The 25,840-nt window shown below is 41.3% G+C and overlaps 1 protein-coding gene across 1 annotated transcript in view; it reads left to right on the top strand.

Annotated features, from left to right (window-relative positions):
* The window catches only part of ccdc135 (coiled-coil domain containing 135), a 99,065-nt gene that overhangs the window by 27,079 nt on the left and 46,146 nt on the right, over positions 1 to 25,840 (top strand). Inside the window, exons 4-8 of the mRNA XM_072264897.1 lie at positions 2,772 to 2,897; positions 6,178 to 6,372; positions 15,841 to 15,999; positions 20,064 to 20,282; positions 22,042 to 22,158. Coding sequence (XP_072120998.1) covers positions 2,772 to 2,897; positions 6,178 to 6,372; positions 15,841 to 15,999; positions 20,064 to 20,282; positions 22,042 to 22,158 — 816 coding nt within the window. The remainder of the gene's footprint in view (positions 1 to 2,771; positions 2,898 to 6,177; positions 6,373 to 15,840; positions 16,000 to 20,063; positions 20,283 to 22,041; positions 22,159 to 25,840) is intronic.

The raw sequence follows: 25,840 nt of genomic DNA, 5'->3' as shown, positions 1-25,840 counted from the left end.
TTGGTTTTCTATGAAGTGTTTTGGGGCATTTTGTTCATGGCAGTAGATAAATAAGTTGTTTTTACTACATTCAGAAATATTAACAAAGGCTCCAAGTTTATTGTGTCTATAACTTTATTTTACTGGCTTGAACTCAGTAGTGTTCCAGAGATTAAACATCAATTCCTGGAGATACCAGGACAATCACATTGCCAGCCTGGCAGTGGAGAAGCACAACAAAAATTTGAAAAGTAAAAGGATGAGCAAGCTAGATCTTGTGGGAAAAGGGAGTCAATTTTATAATCCATCCAATGTTCAATATCTCCCATATATTAAAATTTCATGAATGATTTCCTCTTTGTTTTAAATTTACCTTTGGAAGTGCAATTCCTGATTACCAAATGTGTAAAAACGATCCCCAGAGCAACATAGTTAATTACCTTATGACTCTAGTAGCACAGGACAATAGCCCTTACTGATCTCTCACCTCCTACTAAATGACTGTGAATTCTTTTCCTTTTTGCCTTACAAGCAACATATCATTAAATTATGTTTCCAGCTTAATTTCTCAACCTTTCTGGGTAGTAAGTGGTTGCGTCAGAACTTTGCTATTCTGTAACATTCTGATAATAGTCCAAAAGGTATTTTTCTGATTAAAGAATTATTCCCTCACTGAATGTGTTCTCTGATGATGATCAACACAAGATATGTGGGAAACCCTTCAGCCATAACTGGCAGCTTCTGAGGTGCAAACCTGAAGTTAAAGGCACAGGCTAAAGATTTTTATCAGAATGGACAGGTTAGAGATGTGGTACTGCCATGTTAATTCTTGGGAAAAAGAAAAGGTGGAGAGAAAATGGTGTGGTGTTCTTGTGATGTTTTCATGCTTTCTTTATTGTACTATTCTCTTCATCATAAAACAGATCCATTTAAACAGGGAAAGAAGATTCTGAAGGGTGATTTTGGAGAAGATGCTATTAGGATATTTCTCTGAAGTAGGAAAACCTAGAACTAGGGAGCATTGTTATTGGATATTGGTTGTCATTTAAAATTCAGATAAGGAATTTCTTCTCCCAGGGTTATGAATGTCAGAGATTCTCTATCCAGAGGACAATGGATGTTGGTACATATCAGGCCAAAATAGATGGATTTTTGGGGTATAGAGGAATCATGTGTAAAGGGATCAGGTTGAAAGAAGGGTTGAAGTTAGCTATTAATTTATATTTCTTAGTTATTTACAGTGTTTTGAGAATCTGCTCTTTGATCATTTTCATTCAGGGAGCTGCATTGGAATATAATTACAACAAAGTTATGAGGAACGAATGGACGTACAAAGTTCAAAGTAAAATTTATTATCAGAGTGCATACATGTCACTGCATATAACCCTGAGATTCTTCTTCCTGCGGACATATTTAGCAAATCTATAGAACAATAACTGTAAGCAGGACCAATGAACAACAAATTGTGCAAATGCAAATATAAATAAATAGCAATAAATAACGAGTATGAAATAACATGAAATAACAAGATAAACAGTCCTTAAAGTGAGTCCATTGGTTGTGGGCACACCAGAAATAGAATGAGTGCAGTTATCCCCTTTTGTTCAAGAGTTTGATGATTGAGGGGTAGGAATTGTTCTTGAACCTGGTGGTGTGAGTCCTGAGGTACTTGTATCTTCTACCTGATGGCAACATCAAGAAAAGAGCATGGCCTGTGTGCTGAGGATCTTTGATGATGGATGCTGCTTTTCTATGGTAACGTTTCATGTAGATGTGCTCAATGGTTGGGAGGGCTTTACCTGTGATTTATTGGGCTGAATCCACTACCTTTTGTAGGATTTTCCGTTCAAAGGCATTGGTGTTTCCATAGCAGGCCGTAATGCGACCAATCAGCACACTTTCCACTACACATCTATAGAAGTTTGCCAAGGTTTTTGATGACATGACAGATCTCTGCAGACTTCTGAGGAAGTAGTGGCTACAATATAACTGAGGAGTGCAAGTTTGTGCAGAGACATGGAATACAGCTTCAGAGGTCTTAGCCACTGAAGGCAGAGTCCTAATTACGTGGCATGTAGATCAATTTGTATATTTTTCTGGGTAAAATTCTTGGTTATGACTGGATTTAGCTCTAAGTTCATGCACAGGATGAATTCTCTGGCAAGGCATGGTAATATGTTCCTAGCAGACAGAAAGGTGTGGAACTATGCTCCCTGGTCAGTGACAAAAATGGCTCTCTTGGCAATATGTAGTCTCTGTGCATGGTAGTTTGAGGTTATTCTTCTGGAAAAAAATGTTGTTTCTGATGAGATTGATGAGGTCTTGTCATGGGTAGACTGGGGGTCCTGCGTGACTAGACAGTACTCTGGCCAAGGTGAGATGGGAGTGCTGTGTCCAAGGATAGAACAAATACTCTAGCCAGCTATGGAATGAACACTTTGTCATGAGTTAACAGACACTCTGGCCAAGGGTAGACTGAGTCATAATGGATCAAAATGTTGGAGAAGATCAGCAGACTAGGCAAAATCTATGGAAAAGGGTAAACAATCGATGTTCATGCCATCAGGCTGGAGGTTACCGAGACAGAATATGAGGTGTTGCTCCTCCAACCTGAGTGAGGCCGCATCACGACAGTAAAGGAGGCCATGGACTGACATGTCAGAATGGAAATGGGAAGTAGAATTGAAATAATGTAAATTGTAAACCAACCTATGTATGTGCTAATGATATTTATTGTTCTAATTAAGAGGTGATACCAATGCTAAAATATTAATTTTCTTAATTGTCAACAGAAGTTTGTTAGCACCACTCTTCGCCCTACTTTAACGAACCACAAGGAACTATACACTTGGAAAGGGTGTGCAGAGTTTGTTTCTGACTTTCTAATAGTGGATTCATTAGATCCTGTCACAGATGTGGTGAGTAATTTTGCATTACAGTAGTAATACAATGTCTAGTCACTCCAGCTCCAAGGTTTCTAACAGTTAGATTCACCCCTTTTCATTGATTCTACCATTTAGAGGGAGAGTTCTGAGCAGTTTGATCAAAAAGAGTGAGCTAAATAGGTCTTCACCAATAAACGGTCAAGGAGAAGGGTCTTCACCTCTCAGGTTTACCAACATCTGTTTGAAAAGAGCATCTGTCATCCTCCCTTTATTTTACTCAGAAACACAGCAACATAGTTAACTCTAAACTAACCTCTAAAGTAGGAAGTCATGGTTTAAGGGAAGTTGGTGATGGCCAATAATTTTCAGCTTTGGAAGTGAACCTTACATAAATAAAATAGCAAGAATTTTGGTGATAGACATATGATAGGACTGATGTTCCAGGAGACTTCAAGAGCATGGGGTAGAATGATTGAATGAAGTCAGGGCAAAAGGTCACTCATGTCTCTTTCATAACATATCTTAAATATTTCATTGACGTGGCTACTTAGCCCAAGGATAAAATGCTGGAGGAACTCAGCAGGACAGGCAGCATCTATGGAAAAGAGCTAATAGCTGACATTTCAAGCTGAGACCATTCATCAGGACTGGAAAAAAGAGATTAGAAGTCAGAGTAAGAAAATGGGCAGAGGAGAGGCAGAAGTACAAGGTGAAACCAGGAGAGGGGGAGTGGTGAAGCAAAAAGTTAGGAAGTCAATTGGAGAAAGAGTTAAAGGGTTGTAGAAGAGGAATCTGATAGGCGAGGACAGAAGGCCTTGGAAGAAAGAGAAGTGGGAGGAGCACTAGAGGAAGGTGATGGGCAGCTAAGGAGATAAGGTGAGAGAGGAAAATGGGAATAGGGAATGGTGAAGGAGAAGCTTAGGGTGGGGTGCATTTACCAGAAGTTCGAGAAATCAGTGTTCCTGCCATCAGACTGGAGGTTACCAAGACAGAGTATGAGGTATTGCTCCTCCATCCTGAGTGTGGCCTCATCACAACAGCAGAGGAGGCCATGAACTGACGTGTCAGAATGGAAATGGAAAGTAGAATTGAAATAGGTGGCCACAGGGAGATCCCACATTTTCTGGCGGATGGAACATAGGTGCTCAGCAAAACAGTCTCCCAGTTTATGTCAGGTCTCACCAATATACAGGAGGCCACAATGGGAGCACTGAGTACAGTGGATGACCTCAACAGATTTACAGGTGAAGTGCCGCATCACCTATGAGGACTGTTTGGATCCCTGAATGGTAGTGAGGAAGGAGGTGTAGGGGTAGGTGTGGCACTTACTCCACTTGCAAGGATAAGTTCCAGGAGGGAGATCATTGGGGAGGGACGAATAGACAAGGGAGTCGCGTAGAGAACGATCCCTATGGAAAGCGTAAAGCTGGGGGGGGGGGTGGTTAAGGAAAGATATGCTTGGTTGAGGGATTCCGACGGAGACGGCGAAAGTTATGGAGAATTATGTGCTGGACGCGGAGGCTGATAGGGTGGATGGGATTAACAGCTTTTTAATCACAGCTGACTTGTCTGCAGAAGGAGTATTAGGAGAGAAAATAATTGCTGGTATATTCAAGTGCAGGAACTCTGAGGGGAAAAAAAAGTGCTGGAAATACCAAGTAGGGAGGCAACACCTGTGAAAAACTGAGAAAAACAGGCCTGTTCTGATACAAGCAGGAAAGGCTTCTTAATATGAAATTGATTAATTCAATATGTAATTGTTGCTGTTTATGAAGGTTTGAACATAGCTCTAAAGTATTTCATTTGGTACCTAAGTAAGAAAGGCATGATTTTTTTTTCTCAAACCAAAAGACTGCTGATGTGTCGCCAGGTATACTTGAGGCTGAGGTAGATTCAGGTTCAGATTCATTATCACATACATCAAAACATCCAGAGAAATGTGTTGTTTGTGTTAACGACCAACAAAACCCAAGGATATGCTGGGGGCAGCCCACAGGTATTGCCACACATTCCGGTGCCAATATAAGTATTCCCGCAGTACTCAGCAGAACAACACAAGCAGCAACTGCAAAACATAAACACAAGAAGTTCTACAGATGTTGGAAATCCAAAGCAACACACAGAAAATGCTGGAGGAACTCTGCAGGTCTGGCAACATCAATGGAAATGAACAAATAGCAAAAGAAGCTCATTTCCTCCCTTCCAGTCACATGCAGAGATAGGCTTCAAACTCCAAGAATATCCACTTCCAGCCAATTCACAGACACGCGGACATTGGGCTTCTGACTTCCCCAGTGGGTTCACAGACTCACAGACCCAGGACTTCAGCCATCAGGCTTTGGCTTGGCTTCCGGACTTGCTAACTTCTGTCTTCATCCTTTGGGCTTTGATTTTTTGGTAATTGATCCCAGGACTTGCTGATCATGGGACCCTGAATACCAGACTTGCCATTTCATCAACCCAAGGGATCATCAGCCTTTGTGCCTTCTGTCCACAGGACCCACTGACCTAGGGGAGCTTACTAACTGGGGGGAGGGGGGCGCAGTTGTCAACCCTCGTTCTCACTGGCTTTCATCCGCAGCGCTTGCCAACCTGACATCTAAACATGGGGATCGCTGGCCTTCGAATGCAGAGCTCTGCAACCTGAACTCCAGCCTGACCTCTAACACTCCGACATCTCCAGACCTAAACGCTAACCTGATTCCTAACCCCCTGTTCTGTCTCCAAAATCATTCCTATGAACCTAAAAAACAATTAAGCCTGAGCCATAACCTCAATGGACATTGTACTTCAGCAGCTCGAACTGCTTTGTGGATGACAGGGAAAATCAGCAATAGTGGGAATTAAGCAGGAAAGTGGAGTTGAGGCCAAACTGTTAGATCCTTCATGAGCTTACTGTATGGTGGTCTGTTCTGAGGAAATGCATGGCCTATACCTGCTCCTATTTCCAGTGTGCTTATGGATTTGTGCTTTCATGGCACTTTGAAACATCTTGGAGTTATGAAAAATATTAGTTCTTTCTTATAATTTAGGAAGTGCTACAAGTATAAGCAAAGTAGATAATATTTGTGTTATATTACCTCTAGTTAGTCTATAATTTGGCTTTTGCTGAGATTCATAATGAAAAAATAGAAAAAATCACTGCGGTCTGAGTCTGGCATTTATTTTGCAGAATGCTATACTGTTGGTTTCACTGTGTTTAAGTCAAGGCTTAATTTAAACTTAGTTAAATTTCATTGTACCTTGGCATTTCAACTTAGTTATTTCATTTTGACTTTTAAATGAATCTTTTTCTATTTACCGTTTCTAACAGCCAGATTATTTGTTTTCTCCAACCACTGTCCTGAAACATCAAAAAGGAAACTGCTTTGACTTCAGCACCTTACTCTGTTCACTGCTGATTGGTGTGGGATACGATGCATACTGTGTCAGTGGATATGCTGTGAAAGAAATGTGTTTGATGGATGAGACAAAGGAAATCTGTCCACTACTACAAGAAGATGAGAAAGTAAGGAGAAAATTTTGTCTTGTTAGTATCCACTACCATAATCACTGCCATTGATCATTTTGCTCACCAGTTCAAAGAACGGCTGGTAAGAAAGGGGAGATATGTTACCATGAGATAGCAGGAATTATTCTCTGAGCACGCTTTGGGAGCAGTGTGGAATTTTAACCATGGACATAATCTGTGCTGTACATATCTTGGGTACAGAGAACTTTACTCTGTCTAACCTCTGTTGTATCTACTTTATATTGTGAAGGAGTAGCCCCAATGGAGCTTTCTCTGTACCTGCCTGAACTGTGCCTGATCTATGTTTAAAGAGACAGGGTGCCACCCAGTTAGACCCATGTGACCAATTAATCTACCGACCCATTTGTCTTTGGAATGTGAGCGGAAACCAGAGCACCTGGAGGAAAGCCAAGGGGTCATGGGGAAAATGCACAAATGTGCAAAATCTGTAAACTCAGTCAGCTTCATCATGGGTACTAGCCTCCACAGCATCCAGGACATCTTCAAGAAGCAATGCTTCAAAAAGGTGGTGTTCATTATTAAGGACTCCCTCCACCCAGAACATGCCCTCTTTTCATTGCTACTATCATGGAGGGGATACAGGAACCTGAAGACACACACAATCAATGATCCAGGAATAGCTTCTTTCCCTCTGCCATCAGGTTTCTGAGTGGTTGTGCATGAACACAACCTCACTCTGTTTTTTCCTCTTTTTGCAATACTTATTTAATTTAACTTTCTTAATATATACAGTTGCAAGAAAACTCCTGTGAACCCCTGCAATCACCTGGTCCTCTGCATCAACTACTCACAAATGTGGTCTGATCCTCATCCATACCACAACGGACATGTTAAGATGACACAATCACACTTCTTCCCATCAATACTGAGTACACCATTCAAACAACCACAGTCCAGGTTCAAAAAGCATGTGAACCTCTGGGGTAATGCCTTCTACAAAAGCTATTTGGAGTCAGGTGTTCCAATCAATGAGCTGAGATTGGAGGTGTAGGTTGTAGAGGTGCCCTGCCCTATAAAAAGAGCAAGTCAGGTTACTGCCAGAGCCTGCTCTTCTCAAGAAAGATCTGTTTATGTGCACCATTGCCTTGATTAAAACAACTTTCAGAGGACCTTAGAAGAATTGTAGAGATGTATGAAGCTGGAAAAGGCTACAAAAACATTTCCAAAGACCTGAGTGTTCATCAGTCCACTGTAAGAGAAACTGTCTACAAATGGAGGATATTCAGTACTTAATACGGCACTGCATTATTGTAAAATACAGTGGGACACATCTGGACTAGTACATTTTAGCAAATTAAGCAGCTGCTCCAACTAGCTGAAGTTTCATGGAAATAGTTAAAAACAGCAAAGACAAACAATCATTTAACTGAGCAACAAATTATGTATTTAAATGAAATGCAGAACAAATTAGAACACTACCAATACTACTACTATTTTAGAAAGTTGGTGCTGATAAGGGGTGACTTACTTCTTGCAGCTGTGATGGGAATCATCAAATATTCCCCTTCAGAAATATTACACCTAAAATCCATAGTCACAGCCATGGGTTCTTCAGTAAGCAACATCATCATAAGACATTTAAATAACCTATCGATACGGATCCCGGATTACAGACTCAGGTCATGTGCAGTTTCCTTTTAAGAAAGAGAAAGCTTGGATCGTGTGCTGTGCTGCAAGTAAGATTGAAACACAGAGACTTTAGACCCCCCACTCCTGACTATCCTACTGGTGAATGTACAGTCTCTGAAAAATAAAACTGAAGACCTCAAAGCAAGATTGCAGTACCAGAGAGACATCAGGGATTGCTGTGTACTTTGCTTCACAGAAATCTGGTTATACCTGCCATTTTGGACACAATGCTGTAGCTTGATGGCTTCACCATTCACTGTAAAGGCAGAATAGCCCAGTCTTTCTTCTCAGATGGAATATGCTTTATAATTGACATTTTGCAATGCACAGTCTGTCTCAGTGCTGCTCACCCAAACTGGAACATCTAGTGATCAAATATTGTCCTTTTTTTCTGCCATCATCCTGGTGGGGGTGTACGTTCCACCTTAGGGCAACATCAGGCAGGGTCTGGAGGAGCTAAACTCGGTAATGAACAGGTACAAAACAGGGCACCCTGTTGCCTTCCCTATTATTGTGGGGGATTTCAATAAGGCCAGCTTAAAGAAGTTTCTGAACAACTATGACCAACATATCACCTGTGGGACCAGGGGAGCCAAGACACTTGACCACTGTTACACCACCATCAAGAATGCTTACCATCCCACCCCACGCCCACACTGTGGAAAGTTCGATCACCTGTCTGTACATATTCTCCCAGTGTATAGGCAGTGATAAAGACTGCCGCCCACTGGTGAGGACCAAGAAGGTATGGTTAAGGGAAGCAGAGGAGCATTTACAGGACCGCTTTGAGTCAGTGGACTGGGCAATATTCAGGAATTCATCTTTGAGCCGGAATGAATATGCCACAGTTGACACTAACTTCATCAAAATGTGTGTGGATGACAGTATGCCTTCAAGAACATATCAGTCACACCCAAATCAAAAGCCGTGGATGAACCAGGAGATTCGTCGACTGCTGAGGCTAGATCTGTGGTATTCAAGATCAGTGGTCCAGAACCATACAAGAAGTCGAGGTGTGACCTACTGAAGGCTTTGTTAAGAGCAGTAAAACAATTCCGATTGAGGTTAGAGATGGAATTGGATGCATCTCAGCTTTGGTAGAGTTTGCAAGCCATTATTTCTCACAAGACTTAACATCATAAATGGCAGTGATGCTTCACTCCCAGTTGAGCTGAATGCCCATTATGCATGATTTGAAAGGGAGAATCAAACCACATCTATGTGAATCCCTGCAGCATCCGGTAACCCTGTGATCTCTGTCTCGAAGGCTGACATCAGAACACCTGTCAAGAGTATGAACCTTCACAAGGGCTCTGAAAACCTGTGCCAACCAACAGGCAGGAGTGTTCAAGGACAGATTCAATCTCTCAATCTCTCAGTGGGAGGTTGCCATCTGCTTCAAAAGGGTGATGATCATACCAAGAAGAGCAGGGTATGCTGCCTGAATGACTGTTGCCCAGTGGCACTCACATCTTCTGTGATAAAGTACTTTGAGAGATTGGTCATGGCTAGAATCAAGGACCTGGACCCGCTACAATTTGCCTATCACCACAATAGATCTACAGTGGATGCAATGTTACTGGCTCTCCACTCGGCCTTGGATCACCTGGGCAATAGTAATACCTGCATCTGGATGCTGTTTATTGACTACAGGTCAGTGTTAAAGACAACCATACCCCCAGTTCTAATCAAAAAGCTACAAAACCTGTGCTTCTGTACTTCCCTCTGCAACTTCCCTTGACTTCCTCACCAGGAGACCACAGTCTGTGTAGATTAAAAATAATATCTTCTTCTCGCCGGCAGTCAATACTGGCACACCTCGATGATGCTTACCACACTGCTCTACTCACTCTGTACTCAAGACAGCGCGGCTAGGCACAGCTCAAACACCATCTATAAATTTGCCAATGATACAATTATTGTTAGCAAAATTTCAGATGGTGACAAGGAAGCATACAGCAGCGAGATAGATCAGCTGGTTGAGTGGTATCACAGTAGCAGCCTTGCACTCAATATCAGTAAAACCAAGGAATTAATCGTGGACTTCAGGAAGGGTAAGTCGAGGGTGCATACACCAGTCCTCATCAAGGGATCAGAAGTGGGAAGAGTGAGCAGTTTCAAGTTTCTGGGTGTCAGTATCTCTAAGGATCTATCCTGGGCCGAACGTATTGATGCAATTACAAAGAAGGCACAACAGTGACTACATTTCATTACGAGTTTGAGGAGAATTAGTATGTCATCAAAGACACTTGCAAATAGTTCAATAGTTCCATTTAATATCAGAAAAATATTAGAGAGCTAGGCAGAAAGCTGAGAAGCAGGACCTCCAGGGTAGTGATTTCTGGATGCTGCCTGTGCAACATACCAGTAAGGGTAGAAACAGGCTGATGTGGCAGATTAATGTGTGGTTGGGGAGTTGGTGTAGGGTGCAGGGCTTCAGGTTGTTGGATCATTGGGATCTCTTCTGGGAGAGGTATGACCTGTTCAAAAGTGACGGGTTGCACCTGAACCCAAGCAGGTTTGTTAGAGCTGCTGGGGAGGGTTTAAACTAATTTGGCAGGGGGTTGGGAACCTGAGTGAAGGGACTCAGAGTAGGATGGATGGTAAAAGAGCAAAGATAACATGCAATCAGGCAGTCAAGAAGGGCAGGCAGATGATAGGACAAAATTGCAGCCAGCAGAGTGAAAATCAGTGCATTATGGATGCAGAATCAAAAAGAGTAGCAAATACAGTATTCAACATGCTACATCTCAAAGCATGGAGTGTAAGAAATAAGGTGGATGATCTTGTTGCACTATTACAGATTGTCAGGTATGATATTATGGCCATCACTGATTTGTTGCTGAAGGATGGTTGTAGTGGGAGCTGACTGTCCAAGGTTACACATTGTATTGGAGGGGTAAGAAGGTAGGCGGGGGGGGGGGGTGTGGGTGGCGTGGATCTGCTGGTAAAGAATGGTATCAAATCAGTAGAAAGATGTGACATAGGATTGGAAGATGTTGAATCCTTGTGCCAGCTACGAAGTCTCAAAACGTATTGCAGAAAAGATGAAGCCTTTTACAAACAGAGAGTTTGTCAAAGAATGTTTACTGGCAGTGGTGGATATTGTTTGTCCTGAAAAGAAATCTTTATTTGCATCTATCAGCCTGTCAGCAAGAACGATCACACAGCGAGTTGAAGAAATGTCAGCAGATGTTGGAAGTTGTTTAAGGCATGCCTGCAATGAATTGCATTTTTTTTTCAATTGCGCTTGATGAGAGTACAGACTTGAGAGACACTGCTCAATTTGCGGTGTTTGTGCGAGGAGTGACCTCAACTTTTCAAATTTTTGAGGAGTTTATTCAATTAATTCCTAAGAAGGACACGGTTACTGGAGCAGACAATTTTGAAGCTTTGCTGAAAATGATGTCAGAAATGAAACTTAATGTGTCAAAGCTAACTGGCATCACAACAGATGGGGCACCAGCAATGGTGGGACAGAAAAACTAAACTGAGTTCTTTGATTACCAATTGGCATCCTTGGGTTAAGCACAAGTGATTTTCTAGTATGTGTTATTCATTAATTTGAGGTAAAACATAACCAGGTGTATTTAAATAGATAATTCCCATATTTCAAGTTTCTTATGGCAGTTACCTGGCCCACCGTCCGCTCATTAATATGCGATCCAGACCACAGAGGCAAAAAAGTTGCCGACCCCTGACCTACAGAGAGCAACTAAACGAATCATTAGGAGTAAAATATGAAATATGAAAGCAAGCTAACTATATCAAAGTGGATAGTAAAAGCTTTTTCAAGAATGTAAAGAATAAAAGAAAGATGAGAGTGGATATAGGACTGCTAGAAAATGAGGCCGGGAAATAATAACAAGGGACAAGGAGATGGCAGATGAACTAAGTGACTATTTTACATCTGTCTTCACTGTGGAAGACACTAGCAGTGTGCCAGATGTTGAAGGGTGTGAGGGAAGAGAAGTGAGTGCAGCTGCTATTACAAGGAAGAAGGTGCTTAAAAAGCTGAAAGACCTAAGGGTACATATATCACAGATGAACTGCACCCTAGGGTTCTGAAAGAGATAGTGATAGAAATTGTGGAGGCATTAGTAATGATCTCTCAAAAGTCATTGGTCTGTGACATGGTGCCAGAGAAATAGAAGATTACAAATGTCTCTCCACTTTTTAAAAAAGGAGGAAGGCAGCAGAAAGGAAATTATAGACCAGTTAACCTGACTTCAATGATTGGGAAGATGTTGGGGTCAATTGTTAAGGATGTAGTTATGGAGTACTTGGTGACACAGGACAAGATAGGACAAAGTCAGCAATGTTTCCATAAGGGAAAATCTTACCTGATGAACCTGTTGGAATTTGTTGAGGAGATTACAAGAAGGATAGATAAAGGGGATGCAGTGGATGTTTCTACAGGTCGACCTTCACTAGTCCGACTACCTGTAATCTGGTTCCTTTGATAATCCGGCACTGATCATGCTTAATGTGATCCTTCTGTAATTTGGCATTTTCACTAATCTGGCACTCCTCAGGTCCCAATGGTGTCGGATTAGTGAAGGTCGACCTGTATATTTGAACTTCCAGAAGGCCTTTGACAAGGAGCCACTCGGCTGCTTACCGAGTTAAGAGCCCATGGTATTACAGGAAAGTTACTGGCATGGTTAGAGCATTGTTAGCATTCATTTCAAGAGGTCTAGAATGCAGAGGCAGGGATGTGATGCTGAGGCTTTATAAGGCACTGGTGAAGCCTCACCTTAAGTATTGTGAACAGTTTTAGACTTTTCATCAAAGAAAAGATGTGCTGGCATTAGAGAATGTTCAGAGGTGGTTCACAAGGATGATTCTGGGAATGAAAGGGTTATCATACAAGGAGCGCTTGATAGCTTTGGGTCTGTACCCACTGGAATTCAGAGGGATGAAAGGGGATCTCATTGAAACCATTCAAATATTGAAAGGCCTAGACAGAGCAGATGTGGAAAAGATGTTTCTCATGGTGGGGGAGTCTAGGACAAGAGGGCACAGCCTCAGGATAGAGGGGTGTCCATTTAAAACAGAGATGCAGAAAAATTTCTTTAGCCAGAGGGTGGTGAATTTGTGGAATTTGTTACCACAGGCAGCAGTGGATGCCAGGTCGTTGGGAGTATTTTAAGGCAGAGCTTGATAGGTTCTTGATTGGGCACGGCATCAAAGGTTACGGGGAGAAGGCCAGAGAGTGCGGGTGAGAAGGGGAAAAAAGGAACAGACATGGTTGAATGGTGGGGCAGACTCGATGGGCCAAATGGCCTAATTATGTTCTTATGTTTTATGGTCTTATGGTCTAAATGTATGCAATATACATCCTGAATTTCTTGTTCTTTACGGACATGCATGGAAACAGAAGAGTGTCCCAAAGAATGATTGACAGTCAAAATGTTAGAACCCCAAAGCCCTCCCATTCCACTCTGGAGTCAATACATTAACAGCAAGCAGCAAAGTAATCACCCTCCCCACTTCCACAAAAATGCATCAGTACCCTCCACCCACCAAGTGTGCAGTAGCAAAGGCCCCATTAAAGACCGTGATCTGCAGTACTAAACTAATAATTCACCCAACAATTTGACGTACCACAGTGTGTCTGTGTCTCTGTCTGTCTCTGTCTCTTCCTCTCCCTCCCTTCCCCCCTTAATAAAGGGAAAAAGAGCTGTCCCCTCTTACAGCAAGAGGGGAGACATAGAAAAACAGCTCGCTGATTTACAGTGTAAAATGTCTATCCGAGTCTTGTAAAATGTCTTGTTTTTCCGAGTTCTCTGGCCAGAGAATCAGCAGCACTCTCCCCCACTAAAGAGAGACGGAGCACAATTCACTGAGTACAGAGCCTCCAACTGCCAATCCACTTTTCCTGATGTTCCGTTCTGTCCTGTGATGCTTCAGTTGTTGGCTCCAGCTTAGAGTCAGCCCATCCACAGGGCCGCGAAACCTCAGAACCCTGAAGGCACACTCGACTTCTAGGCTGAACCCTTGGGATTTCAGAAAGCGGCTGGTCATGAATCCCTGCAGTCCCACCATTGCAAAGAACCGAAGTCTGAATGTAACTCCAGGTTAGGGTCTTCAACAGAACTCCATCCACCCTAAAAATGAAAAAGAGAGACATCATAGGTAGAAATTAAGCTGATTTTGTAGATGAACTTGAAGGAGTCATTCTTGAGCACCATCGTAAGTCTGCCTCACTTACAGATTTCTACAGGTGTACCGTGGAGAGCATTCTAACTGGTTGCATCACTGTCTGGTATGGAGGGGCTATTGCACAGAGTCAGAAAAAGCTGCAGAAAGTTGTAAACTCATCCAGCTCCATCATAGGCATTAGTCTCCCCAGCATCCAGAAACCTTCATAAGGCAATGCCTCAAAAAGGCAGCATCCATCATTAAGGACTTCCATCACCCAGGGCACATCCTCTTCTCATTCCTGCCATCAAGGAGGAAGTACAGGAGCCTGAAGACACACACTTAACATTTCAAGAACAGCTTATTCCCCTCTGCCGTCTGATTTATGAATGGACAATGAACCCATGAACAATTCTTCAGTATTTTCCCTCTCTTTTTGCACCACTTATTTTATTTATTTTTATATGTACCTCTTACTGTATTTTATACTTTTTATTACTGTATATTGCAATATACTGTTGCCACAAAGCTACAAATTTCACAACATATGTTAGTGATATTAAACCTGATTCTGATTGTACAGTACTATAAAACTGTGCATTAGTTCCTAATAGTCATCAACAGAGGAATTCATCCAGTGTATGCTGCCGTGTTCTTTTGACTGACTGTAAATGAATAAAATCTGCGCAGACACCTAGTATACATAATGGACTGCCTTCATCCAATACTTTTGATGACTGACCCCTCCAAATCTTTATTTCATTGTCACATTCAAGATGATTGTTGATACCTTCAAATTCCTCATAGTTTCTAACTTGTTGAAGCAGCGAAATTGTTTCATTTTCACTCCTGGCCATTTCAATGCTTAAGCCACAGTGAATGGATTCACCTGTGCTGCATCATGTAGTTGAAAAACCTGTCACTGTCCAAAGTTTAGAAACAGGGTTGCTGCTTAACTAGAAAAGATGGGAATAGTTAGTAGAATGTTCAATTGGATTCAAGATTTTTTATGGGATAGAAGGGTAGAAGTTCTGTAAGGAGTATGAGATAGAGAATGGGACTCCACAGGGGAGTCTGTGTAGCCCACTCCTTTTTAATTTTGTTATTAATAATATTTCCTTAAATGTTGGCTCAGACATTGGTTCAGTGCAGAAGAGAGGCAGTTATATAGTTATATATAGTTGTACAAGTTATATAGTTAGGAAAATGCAGGCAGTATTAATGTAGTAGAGGAATGGGGACGTCGCTGAGGGTTTAAGTTTTCTGTTGCAAAGAGTCAAGGTATTTGTTTTTCTAAGAAGAACATTACACCCGCAATTGACCTCAAATTGTACGATAAATCTCTTAAACAAAAGTCAGTGGTAAAGTTTCTCAGTATGTGGATGGATATAAATCTAACATGAAGGTGCATGTGAATAACATTCTAGAGAAATGTAAAAAAGCCCTTAATGTGCTCAGGTGCTTAGTTGTGTGTGGTTGGTGTGTGAGTAGGTCACTTAAACAAATATATATTACTTTAGTCAGATCTGCCTTTGATTATGGATGTGTTGCTTATGGGTTAGCAGAACCAACGTGGGGAAGAGAAATAGGGAAAATGATGACAAAAATAATAAATTTAGCAGTAAATCATGTCAACATTTTCGCCTCAAAGTTTTTTACTTCTTTAAAAAGGATAAAAAGGAAGAAGTAATTCCACCCATGAAGAAATACGCAGTGAAACCAGTCCGAGTGTTACAGAGCAAATTTGAATTAAACCAGGAGGCTCGTAAACAGGCAGAGAAAATAGCAGAAGAGGAAAAGAAACAAAGAGATTTGGAGGAAATGTCAAACGTGAGTCTTGTTACTTTTTTTCTTTTCTATGTATCAGTTATTATTAAAATGAAAATAGATATTATCTTCTTAAAGCCAACTCAGACCAGCATCAGGTCTAGAAACTAAATTAGCCCCAATCACCTCAGTTGCCACCCCAAAACTGACCTCTACTCTACCAAAGTGGCACTTACTATTTTTCATATTGCTGAATATTTAAATGCCCCACTCATTATGAAGCATCCGCAAGGCTCAGCTCAAAAGTGTGATAGAATACTTGCCCAGATGAATGCATCTTCGACAAACCCACGAAGCTTGACACCATACAGGACATATTAGCCCACTACAGATACCACATTCACAATCGTTCATTCACTCCTCTACTGATGTACATTAGCAGCAGTTTGTACCATGTACTGCAGCAGCTCCCCGAGACTCTTTGGACATCACCTTCCAAACCCACAACCTCTAACGATTAGAAGGTGAAGAGCAATAAAACTGTGGGAACACCACCAACTGGAAATTGTCTACCAAGCCGCACACCATCCTGACTGGAATCTCGCCATTCCACCACTTTTTCTGGGTCAAAATCCTAGAACTCTCTCTCTTACAGTATTGGGGGTATAGCTATCTTCTAAGCTATTCAGATGACAGCTTACCACCACCTCCTCAAGGGCAACTAGGGATGGGCTATCAAATTCCAGCTGTGAAGCCCACGGTACTTGAGTGAATTAAAAAAAAGAGGCAGAGCCACTAGAGGACAGACATAGTGCACAGGGCCTTGGGTCTCATGCACATTAATGATTTGCGAACATAGCGAGCTAGGTAAAAAACTGAAAAGCAGGACCTCCTGGTAGAAACCTATGGATTGCTGCCTGTGCCTTGTGCCAGTGAGGGTAAGATGGTGATTTAAGATTCCGATTTAAGATGGTGTTGGTGAAGCACAGTGACAACTTGCTGGTAGCAAAACGATATATTACTGTATTAATCACATTTTTTCACTGATACGATCACTGCAATCAATATCCTGTAACTTCCTTTTTGGAGTTGAGCTTTTGAACCACCTGTATGCCCTGGTGTTTTTGTGGTGTGAACCAAAGCTGCAGGACACTTGAGGAGAGGCATGTACGGGCTGAATTGAGGTGGCGGGTTCTGGGCCCGAGAATGGGGATTGAGCCAATGTTTGTCCTTTACTGGAGCAGACATGGAGGCGGGTCGATGTGGCTTAGCAGAGGCGAGGCAGAGTCAAGGCGGCAAGGCCCGGGAGGAAGGACAGGCAGATGATCGGGCAAAATTGCAGTCGGTGGAATGAGTTAAATTGTAACAGGGGACCAGAATCAGAGAAGGGTGAGGCATACAGGACTGAAGGAGTAATATTTAACTGTACATGGTATACTGAATTTAGGCAGATGATCTTGTGGCGCAGTTAGAGACTGGCAGGTATAATGTTGTGGGCATTGCTAAGTTGTGGCTAAAGAAGATCATAGGTGGGAGCTTAACATCCAAGGCTACATATTGTATCAAAAGGATAGGCAGGAAGGCAGAGATGGTGGGGAGGCTTTATTAGTTAAAAAATAAAATTGAATCTTTAGAAAAAGGTGACATAGGATTGGAAGATGTCAAATTCATGTTAAGAAATTGCAAGGGGAAAAAGACCATGGTGGGAATTATATACAAGCCTCGGAACAATAGCCAGGATATGGGTTATAAATTACAACAGGAGGTAGAAGATGCTTGCAAAAAGGTCAATGTTGTGGTAATCATGGGGGATTTCAATATGCAGGTAGATTGGGAACATCGGGTTGGCGCTCAACCCTAAGAGAGGAAATTTGCAGAAGGCCACAAAATGGCTTTTTAGAGGAGCTTATGGTTGAGTTCACTAGGAAAATGGCATTTCTGGATTGGTGTTATGTGATGACCCAGATTTGACCAGGGAGTTTAAGGCAAAGGAACTCTGAGGAGACAGTGATCATAATATGATAGAATTTGCTTTGCAGTTTGTGAAGGAGAAGCTAAAATTCTATGTATCTGTATTACAGTCAATTAAAAGGAATTGCAGAGGTATGAGAAAGGAGCTGGCCAAAGTTGATTGAAAGGGAACACTAGCAGCAATGACGATAGAACAGCAATGGCTGGTGTTTCTGGGGGAAATTCTGATGGCGCAGGAAAGATACATCGAAAAGATGAAGTAGTATTCTAAAGGGAGGATGTCAAGCAACATAAAAGCTAAAGCAGGGGCATATAATACATCAAAAACTATTGGGAAGTTAAAGGATTGGGAAGTTTTTAAAAACCAACAGAAGGCAATTTTGAAAAGCCATAATAATGGAAAAGATGAAACATGAAGGTAAACTAGCAACAGTATAAGAGGATACAAAATGTTTTCCCAGATATATAAATAGTAAAAGAAAGACGAGAGTGGGTATTGGAAAGCTGGAAAATGACATTGGAGATGTCATTGTTGGGGACAAAGAAATAGTGGACGAACTGAATAAGTATTTTGCATCATTCTTCACTGTGGAAGATGTCAGCAGAATGCCAGAACTGTGAGAGTGTCAGGGGGCAGAAGTGAGTGTCATTGCTATTACTAAGGAGAAGGTACTTGGGAAGCTGAAGTCTGAAGGTAGACAAGTTGCCTGGACCACATGGACTACACTCCAGCGTTCTGAATAAGGTAGTTGAAGAGATTGTGGAGGTATTAGTAATGATCTTTCAAGAATCATTAGATTCTGTAATGGTTTCTGAGGACTGGAAAATTTCAAATGTTACATCACACTTTAAGAAGGAAGGGAGGCAGAAGAGAGGAAATTATAGGCCAGTTAGCCTGACTTCAGTGTTTGGAAAGATGTTGGAGTCTATTATTAAGAATGAAGTTTCAGTGTACTTGGAGGCACATGATAAAAGAGGCCAAAGTCAGCATGGTTTCCTTAAGAGGAAATCTTGCCTAACAAATCTTTTGGAATTCTTTGAGGAAACAACAAGCAGGTTAGACAAAAAAGAGTCAGTGGATGTTGTTTATTTCGGTTTTAAGAAAGTCTTTCATGAGGGCCCACCTATGAGGCTGCTTAACAAAGTAAGAGCCCATGGTATTACAAGAAAGGTGCTAGCATGGAAAAAAGATCGGCCGAGTTGCAGGAAGCAAAGTGTGGGAATAAAGGGGGTCTTTTCTGGTTGGCTGCTAATGACTAGTGGTGATCGCAGGGGTTGTTTTTGGGGTTGCTTTTTTTCATGTTCTAAGTCAATCATTTGGATGATGGCTTTGTGGCCAAGTTTGCAGACGATATGAAGATACAGTAGGTGGAGGGGCAGGGTATTATTGGGGAAGCCAGGGTGTCTGCAGAAGGACAGATAACGGGGATGGGCAGGAACATCTGATGTCTCTAAGCCTGTACTCACCAGAGTTTAGAAGAATGAAGAAGAAATCTCATTAAAAGTTATGGAATATTGTAAGGCCTAGATAGAGTGGATGTGGAGAGGATGTTTCCTATAGTGGCAGAGTCTAGAACCAGGAGGAACGGCCTCAGAATTCAGTGGCACCAATTTAGAATAGAAGTAAGGAGTAATTTATTTAGCCAGAGAGCGGTGAATCTATTGAATTCATTGTCACAGATGGCTGTGTAGGCCAAGTCACTGGGTATATTTAAGGTGGAGGTTGATAGGTTCTTAATTAATCAGGACATCATAGGTCACAGGGAGAAGGCAAGAGAATGGAGGTGAGAGGTATAATAAATCAGCCAAGATTGAATGGCAGAGTAGACTTGATGGGCCTGATGGCATAATTCTGCTCTTATGGTCTTGTACTGCATCTAAGGAATGTAAAGTTCAAAATAAACTTGTTATCAAAGTACACAGATGGCACCAAATACAACCCCAAGATTCATTTTCTTGCAGGCATGCTCAATAAATCAATAAGAGAATAATAACCGTAACAGAATCTATGAAAGACATTTAAATTTTCTCTGTCTCCAGTTTTGTAGTACCTGTACTTGTGGATATTTTGCTGTTTGTTATTGACCACAGTGAAGGCAAAAGGGAAGCATTTAATAAGAAGGCAAATACGAATGATGTATCTCCTCCTCTTTTAGCTGAAGATGAAAGGTGCACGCGATAGCATGTACGGTCTGCGGGTCCACTGTTGGGTTCTAGTGCTTGCAGGCAAAAGAGAAGTCCCAGAGAATTTCTTCATTGACCCTTTCTCAGGAAAAAGCTATGAAACTACTAATGAACGATTCTTGGGGATTGAAAGCGTCTGGAACCATAAGAACTACTGGGTGAATATGCAGGACTGCAAATATGGTATCAAGGTACTCCTTTTTAGCTTCTAGAATTTTTGACAGTTTGTACATGTATCCTCAATATTAGAAGATTAAAATCATTATCTTGGGTACTTGTCACTAACTCCATTTTGAAGGTACTAGTTTTGTCTTTCTCGTGACAAATGTTTCAGTTTGTACCAGGTTATTCGTAAACTTGAGGTCATATTTAATACTGAGTGATCTTCACCTAATCCATCTGTTATTAAGACCACGTATTTCCATATAGGCAATATTACCTAGCTCCATACCAGCTTAGCTCCTTTGCCATTGAAACTCACATCTATGCCTTTACGACACTCACAACACCCTGGAGGAACTCAGCAGGTCGGGCAGCATCCGTGGAAAAGATCGGTTGACATTTCGGGCTGGAACCCTTCATCAGGATTGTAGAGGGAAGGGGCAGAGGCCCTATAAAGAAAGTGGGCGGAGAGTGGGAAGGAGAAGGCTGGTTAGATTCCAGATGAAAAACCAGTAAGGGGAAAGATAAAGGGGTGGGGGAGGGGAGGCAGGGAGGTGATAGGCAGGAAAGGTGAAGAAAGAATAGGGGAAAACACAATGGGTAGTAGAAAGAGGCGGAACCATGAGGGAGGTGATAGGCAGCTGGGGGAGGGGGCAGAGTGACATAGGGATAGGGGAAGGGAGGGGGAGGGAATTACCAGAAGTTGGAGAATTCTATGTTCATACCAAGGGGCTGGAGACTACCTAGACGGTATATGAGGTGTTGCTCCTCCAACCTGAGAGCCTCATCATGGCAGTAGAGGAGGCCACGTATGGACATATCTGAATGGGAGTGGGATGCAGATTTGAAGTGGGTGGGTACTGGGAGATCCTGTCTGTTTTGGCGGACGGAGCGGAGGTGCTCGATGAAGCGGTCCCCCAATCTGCGTCGGGTTTCACTGATGTAGAGGAGGCCGCACCGGGAGCACCGGATGCAATAGAAGACCCCAACAGACTCACAAGTGAAGTGTTGCCTCACTTGGAAGGACTGTTTGGGGCCTTGAATGGTGGCAAGAGAGGAGGGACAGGTGTAGCACTTGTGCTTTACGACATCTACATTTGGCTATTCCAATGACAAATTATTCACTTTACTCTTTTAATACTTAAGTCTATCCAAACTGCTACCAAATTTAATCACTCCAATATAGGCCTCTTCTTCTTTACAGTTGCTGTCTCATTTGATTCACATTGCAGTTCATTCAAATGTTTTAAAAATAATTTTAAGTGTTTGTAAATGAACATAATTTGGATTAACCAGTGTATTCTGATTCCCAGAAAGTATTGGTGAAAAACAATACTGGAGGTTTAGACAGGGTGAAGAATTCTTCCTGATCCTACCCCAATGTGCAGAACTACTCATCAACTCAACAAATAGATCATAAGACTATAAGATGTAAGAACAGAACTAGGCCATTCAGCCATCAGACATGCTCTCCCATGATATTTCTCATCTGCTTCTCTGTTACTAGTCATTTTCTGTCTTTAAGACACACAATAACTTGGTCTTCGCCATTCTCAGTTGCAATGAATTCCACAAAGCGGAAGAAATTCCTCCTCATTTCACTTTTAAAGGGGCATCCCTTTATTCTGAGGCTGTACACTCAGATCCCATGGAGAAAAGTTGTTTCTCACAACCTTCTCCCTCAGTGTAATGTGCCACAGCAGAGGTTGAGAACTCCTCGGGAAAGTCCTCACAAGTGATTGCTCTTTCTGTGAACAATAACGAATACAGTTATGCTTTGTATTTCAGGATGTAATTTTTGACCTTGCTGACCCTGTAAGATGGGAGTACATGCTGCCGTCTGAAAATCAAGAAATTGTTATGCCTAATTCATTTGACTCTCTTCTAGAGGAGGCGGAGGATGATGTAAGATCTGATTATTATTTCATAATACACAACATAAGTTAATTTGATTTCACAATGTTTTTAGTCTAGAGACCAAGGACTGCCCTTTCTAATCTGAAGGTGCTGATGAAATGGATTCATTTTGACATGATAAGAGCACACTGGTTCTCATCAGAATGGCTATTCTTTATATCTGAGTCCAGACAGTGTATACAAGCTGATTGCTTGTCCATTAAATCAGATCCTACTATTACCAAATGTCTGCAGGCTGATTGTTTGCAAACATATAAGATTGGAAACAGACAAAGACCGTCCTACCCTGGAGTTACTTAGCAGAGGAAAGTCATTGGAGGAAAACAGAATGGTCAATGTGATGGTGAGTCTTCTTGACCCATTGCAATCTTTCTGGTGAAGATCCTTCCACAGCCATACTGAAGAGGGAGTTCCAGGATCTAGACCCAGTAACAGTGGAGGAATGGTGATATATTTCCAGATCAGGATGGTTTGTAACTTGGAATAGAACCTGCAAGTGATAAGTCTTCTATTCTATCATCTGTCCTTGTCCATTTTCAAAGTAAGTCTATTATGAAAGTACATATACCAGAATAGAATCAGTGAAAGACCACACCCAATAGCGTAGACAATCAATGTGCAAAAGATAACAAACTGTGCAAGTACAAAAAGCAAGAGAAAAAAATAATAATAATAACACAATAACATAATGTGCAGTATTAACAGCAGGGCAGTGCATTGGCTCCAAAATAGAGGCATTCATTAATAGGAACTCAAAACTGAGTAATGAAATGAGAATACTGAAATGGGCGAAGAGATTAAAAAAAAAATTGAAACCTTAAGAGTAGAAATAGCCTGCCTAATGGAGTATAAAAATGAGAAAGACAAAAGATAAGGAAATATAAGGTTCATACAAGATACAATCAGCCTAACAAAAGCACTGTAGAGTTTATAGGTACGCTAAAACAAAAGCTTGGTGCATTCAAAGCCAGACTAAACGCCTGTAAAAGGTATTTACTACCCCCCGCCCCAGAAGTTTTCATGTTTTATTGTTTTACAACATTGAATCACAGTGGATTTAATTTGGCTTTTTTGACACTGATCAACAGAAAAAGACTCCTTTGTGTTAAAGTGAAAACAGATCTCTACAAAGTGATCTAAATTAATTACAAATATAAATACAAAATAATTGATTGCTAAAGTATCACTCCCTTCAAGAACGTATTCAGTATGTGCACCTTTGGCAGCAATCACAGCCTTGAGCCTGTGTGGATAGGTCTCTATCAGCTATGCACATCTGGACTCTGCAATTTTTCCCCATTCTTCTTAACAAAACTGCTCATGCTCTATCAGGTTTCATGGGGATCATGAGGGAACAGCCCTTTTCAAGTCCAGCCACAAATTCTCAATTGGATTGAGGTCTGGACTCTGATTAGGCCACTCCAGGACATTAACTTTGTTGTTTTTAAACCATTTCTGTGTAGCTTTGGTTTTATGTTTGGGGTCATTGCCTTGTTGGAAAATAACTCTTCTCCCAAATTGCAGTTTTCTTGCAGACTGCATCAAGTTTTCCTCCAGGATTTCCCTGTGTTTTGCTGCATTTGTTTTACCTTCTACCTTCACAAGCCTTCCAGGGCCTGCTGCAGTGAAGCATCCCCACAGCATGACGCAGCCATTACCATGCTTCACTGTAGGGATGGTATATTTCTGATGATATGCGAATTTTGGCTTACACCAAATTAACCATTTAGTCTGATGGCCAAAAAGCTTAATTTTGCTTTTATCAGACCTTCTTCCAGCTGACTTCAGAGTCTCCCATATGCTTTCTGGCAAACTCCAGCTGAGATTTCATGAGTTTTTTTTCAACAGTGGCGTTCTCTTTGCCAGTCTCCCATAAAGCTGTGACTGGTGAAACACCTGGGCAACAGTTGTATGCAGAGTTTTCCCCATCCCGGCCTCTGAAGCTTGTAACTCCTCCAGAGTTCTCATAGGTCTCTTGGTGGCCTCCCTCACTAATCCCCTTCTTGCACGGTCACTCAGTTTTTGAGGACGGCCTGCTCTAGGCAGATTTACAGTTGTGCCATATTTTTTCCATTTCAGTGACTTGGAAATTTCTTGTATCCATCTCCTGACTTGTGCTTTTCAATAACCTTTTCACGGAGTTGCTTGGAGTGTTCTTTTCTTTTGTCTTCATGGTGTAGTTTTTGTCAGGATACTGACTCACCAGCAATTGGAACTTCCAGATACAGGTGTATTTATATTATTATCAATTGAAACATCTTCACTGCACAGGGTGATTCCTTTTAACTAATTATGTGACTTCTAAAACCAATTGGCTGCACCAGTGATGACTTGGTGTGTCATACTAAAGGGGGTCAATACTTATGCCATCAATTATTTTGTGTTTTATATTTGTAATTAATGTAGATCTCTTTGTAGAGATCTGTCTTATTTTTGACACAAAAGAGTCTTTTTTCTGTTGATCAGTGTCAAAAAGGCCAAATTAAATCCACTGTGATTCAATGTTGTAAAACAATAAAACATGAAAACTTCCAAGGAGGGTGAATACTTTCGTGAAATGCGTCAGACAAATAAAACAGGATTATCCATTCAGAAATAATGAAAAAGGTTTATATCGGACATTAAAATTAAATTCAGCCAACCAAAATGTCACCAACCTTAGCATAGAATAGTCATAGTCATAGTCGTACTTTATTGATCCCGAGGGAAATTGGTTTTCGTTACAGTTGCACTAACCAAGAACAGAGTATAAATAAAGCAATATAAAACCATAGATAATCAAATAGTAATATGTAAATGCCAGGAAATAAGGAATTACCAACAAACAAGGGATAATGAACTTTTGATCTAATATCTGGTCAAACAGGGTGATGCACAATCAAGAAGCAACCTGGAACAGGGAGGAAAAAGAACACACACACACACACACACACACACACACACACACACACACACACACACACACACACAATTGAAGAAATGTAAATACCTGAAGTTACAACGGATATGCCAAAAGAGGTTATAAAAAGTACCCACAGCTGGAAAAGTACTGGGTGTGATAATATTCACAATTATTGTTATAAAAAACTTACTTGCCTTCATCCGTACTGAATAATGCATGTCAACAGTTTTCTTAAAAATCCTGAAAAAGTGCCTGAATTTTTGACAGAAGGTAAAACAGATCTTTAACCTGAAGGGGAAATCACAAAAGATCTGTTAAACTATTCTCCTATTACTTGTTTACAAACTATATAAAATTATAACATCATGTATCTCGCAACTAATCACCAATCACTTAGATAACCACAATATATTTACAGAAGAACAGAAGGGATGCTGTGAGGATATGAAAGGATGTAAAGAACAACTGGTTATAGATTCCGTAAGTCTAAATCAAGCCCATCAGAAAAGCAGAAATCTTTCGTGTTGCTATATTGACTACCGAACAAGAGCAACCACCATTATCAAAATAAACTGAGGCATTTTCCATGGTAACTAAGCTCACTATGGTTCTGCCTCGCTCTCTACTTACTGAATCAGATGAAAACTGGGTATCAAATCGGAAACAGTGAAATGAGCTATACCTTAACACACCCTCTATACATGGATGATTTGAAATTATATGCCCCTTCATCAGTTAAGCTAAAGCAATTAATTCAAGTAGTAGAAC

Source organism: Mobula birostris, chromosome 1, assembly GCF_030028105.1.
Source record: "Mobula birostris isolate sMobBir1 chromosome 1, sMobBir1.hap1, whole genome shotgun sequence".
Classification (NCBI taxonomy): Eukaryota; Metazoa; Chordata; class Chondrichthyes; order Myliobatiformes; family Myliobatidae; genus Mobula; species Mobula birostris.
The sequence above is the reverse complement of the archived record's forward strand: the minus strand, read 5'-3'. Positions and strand labels throughout refer to the sequence as shown.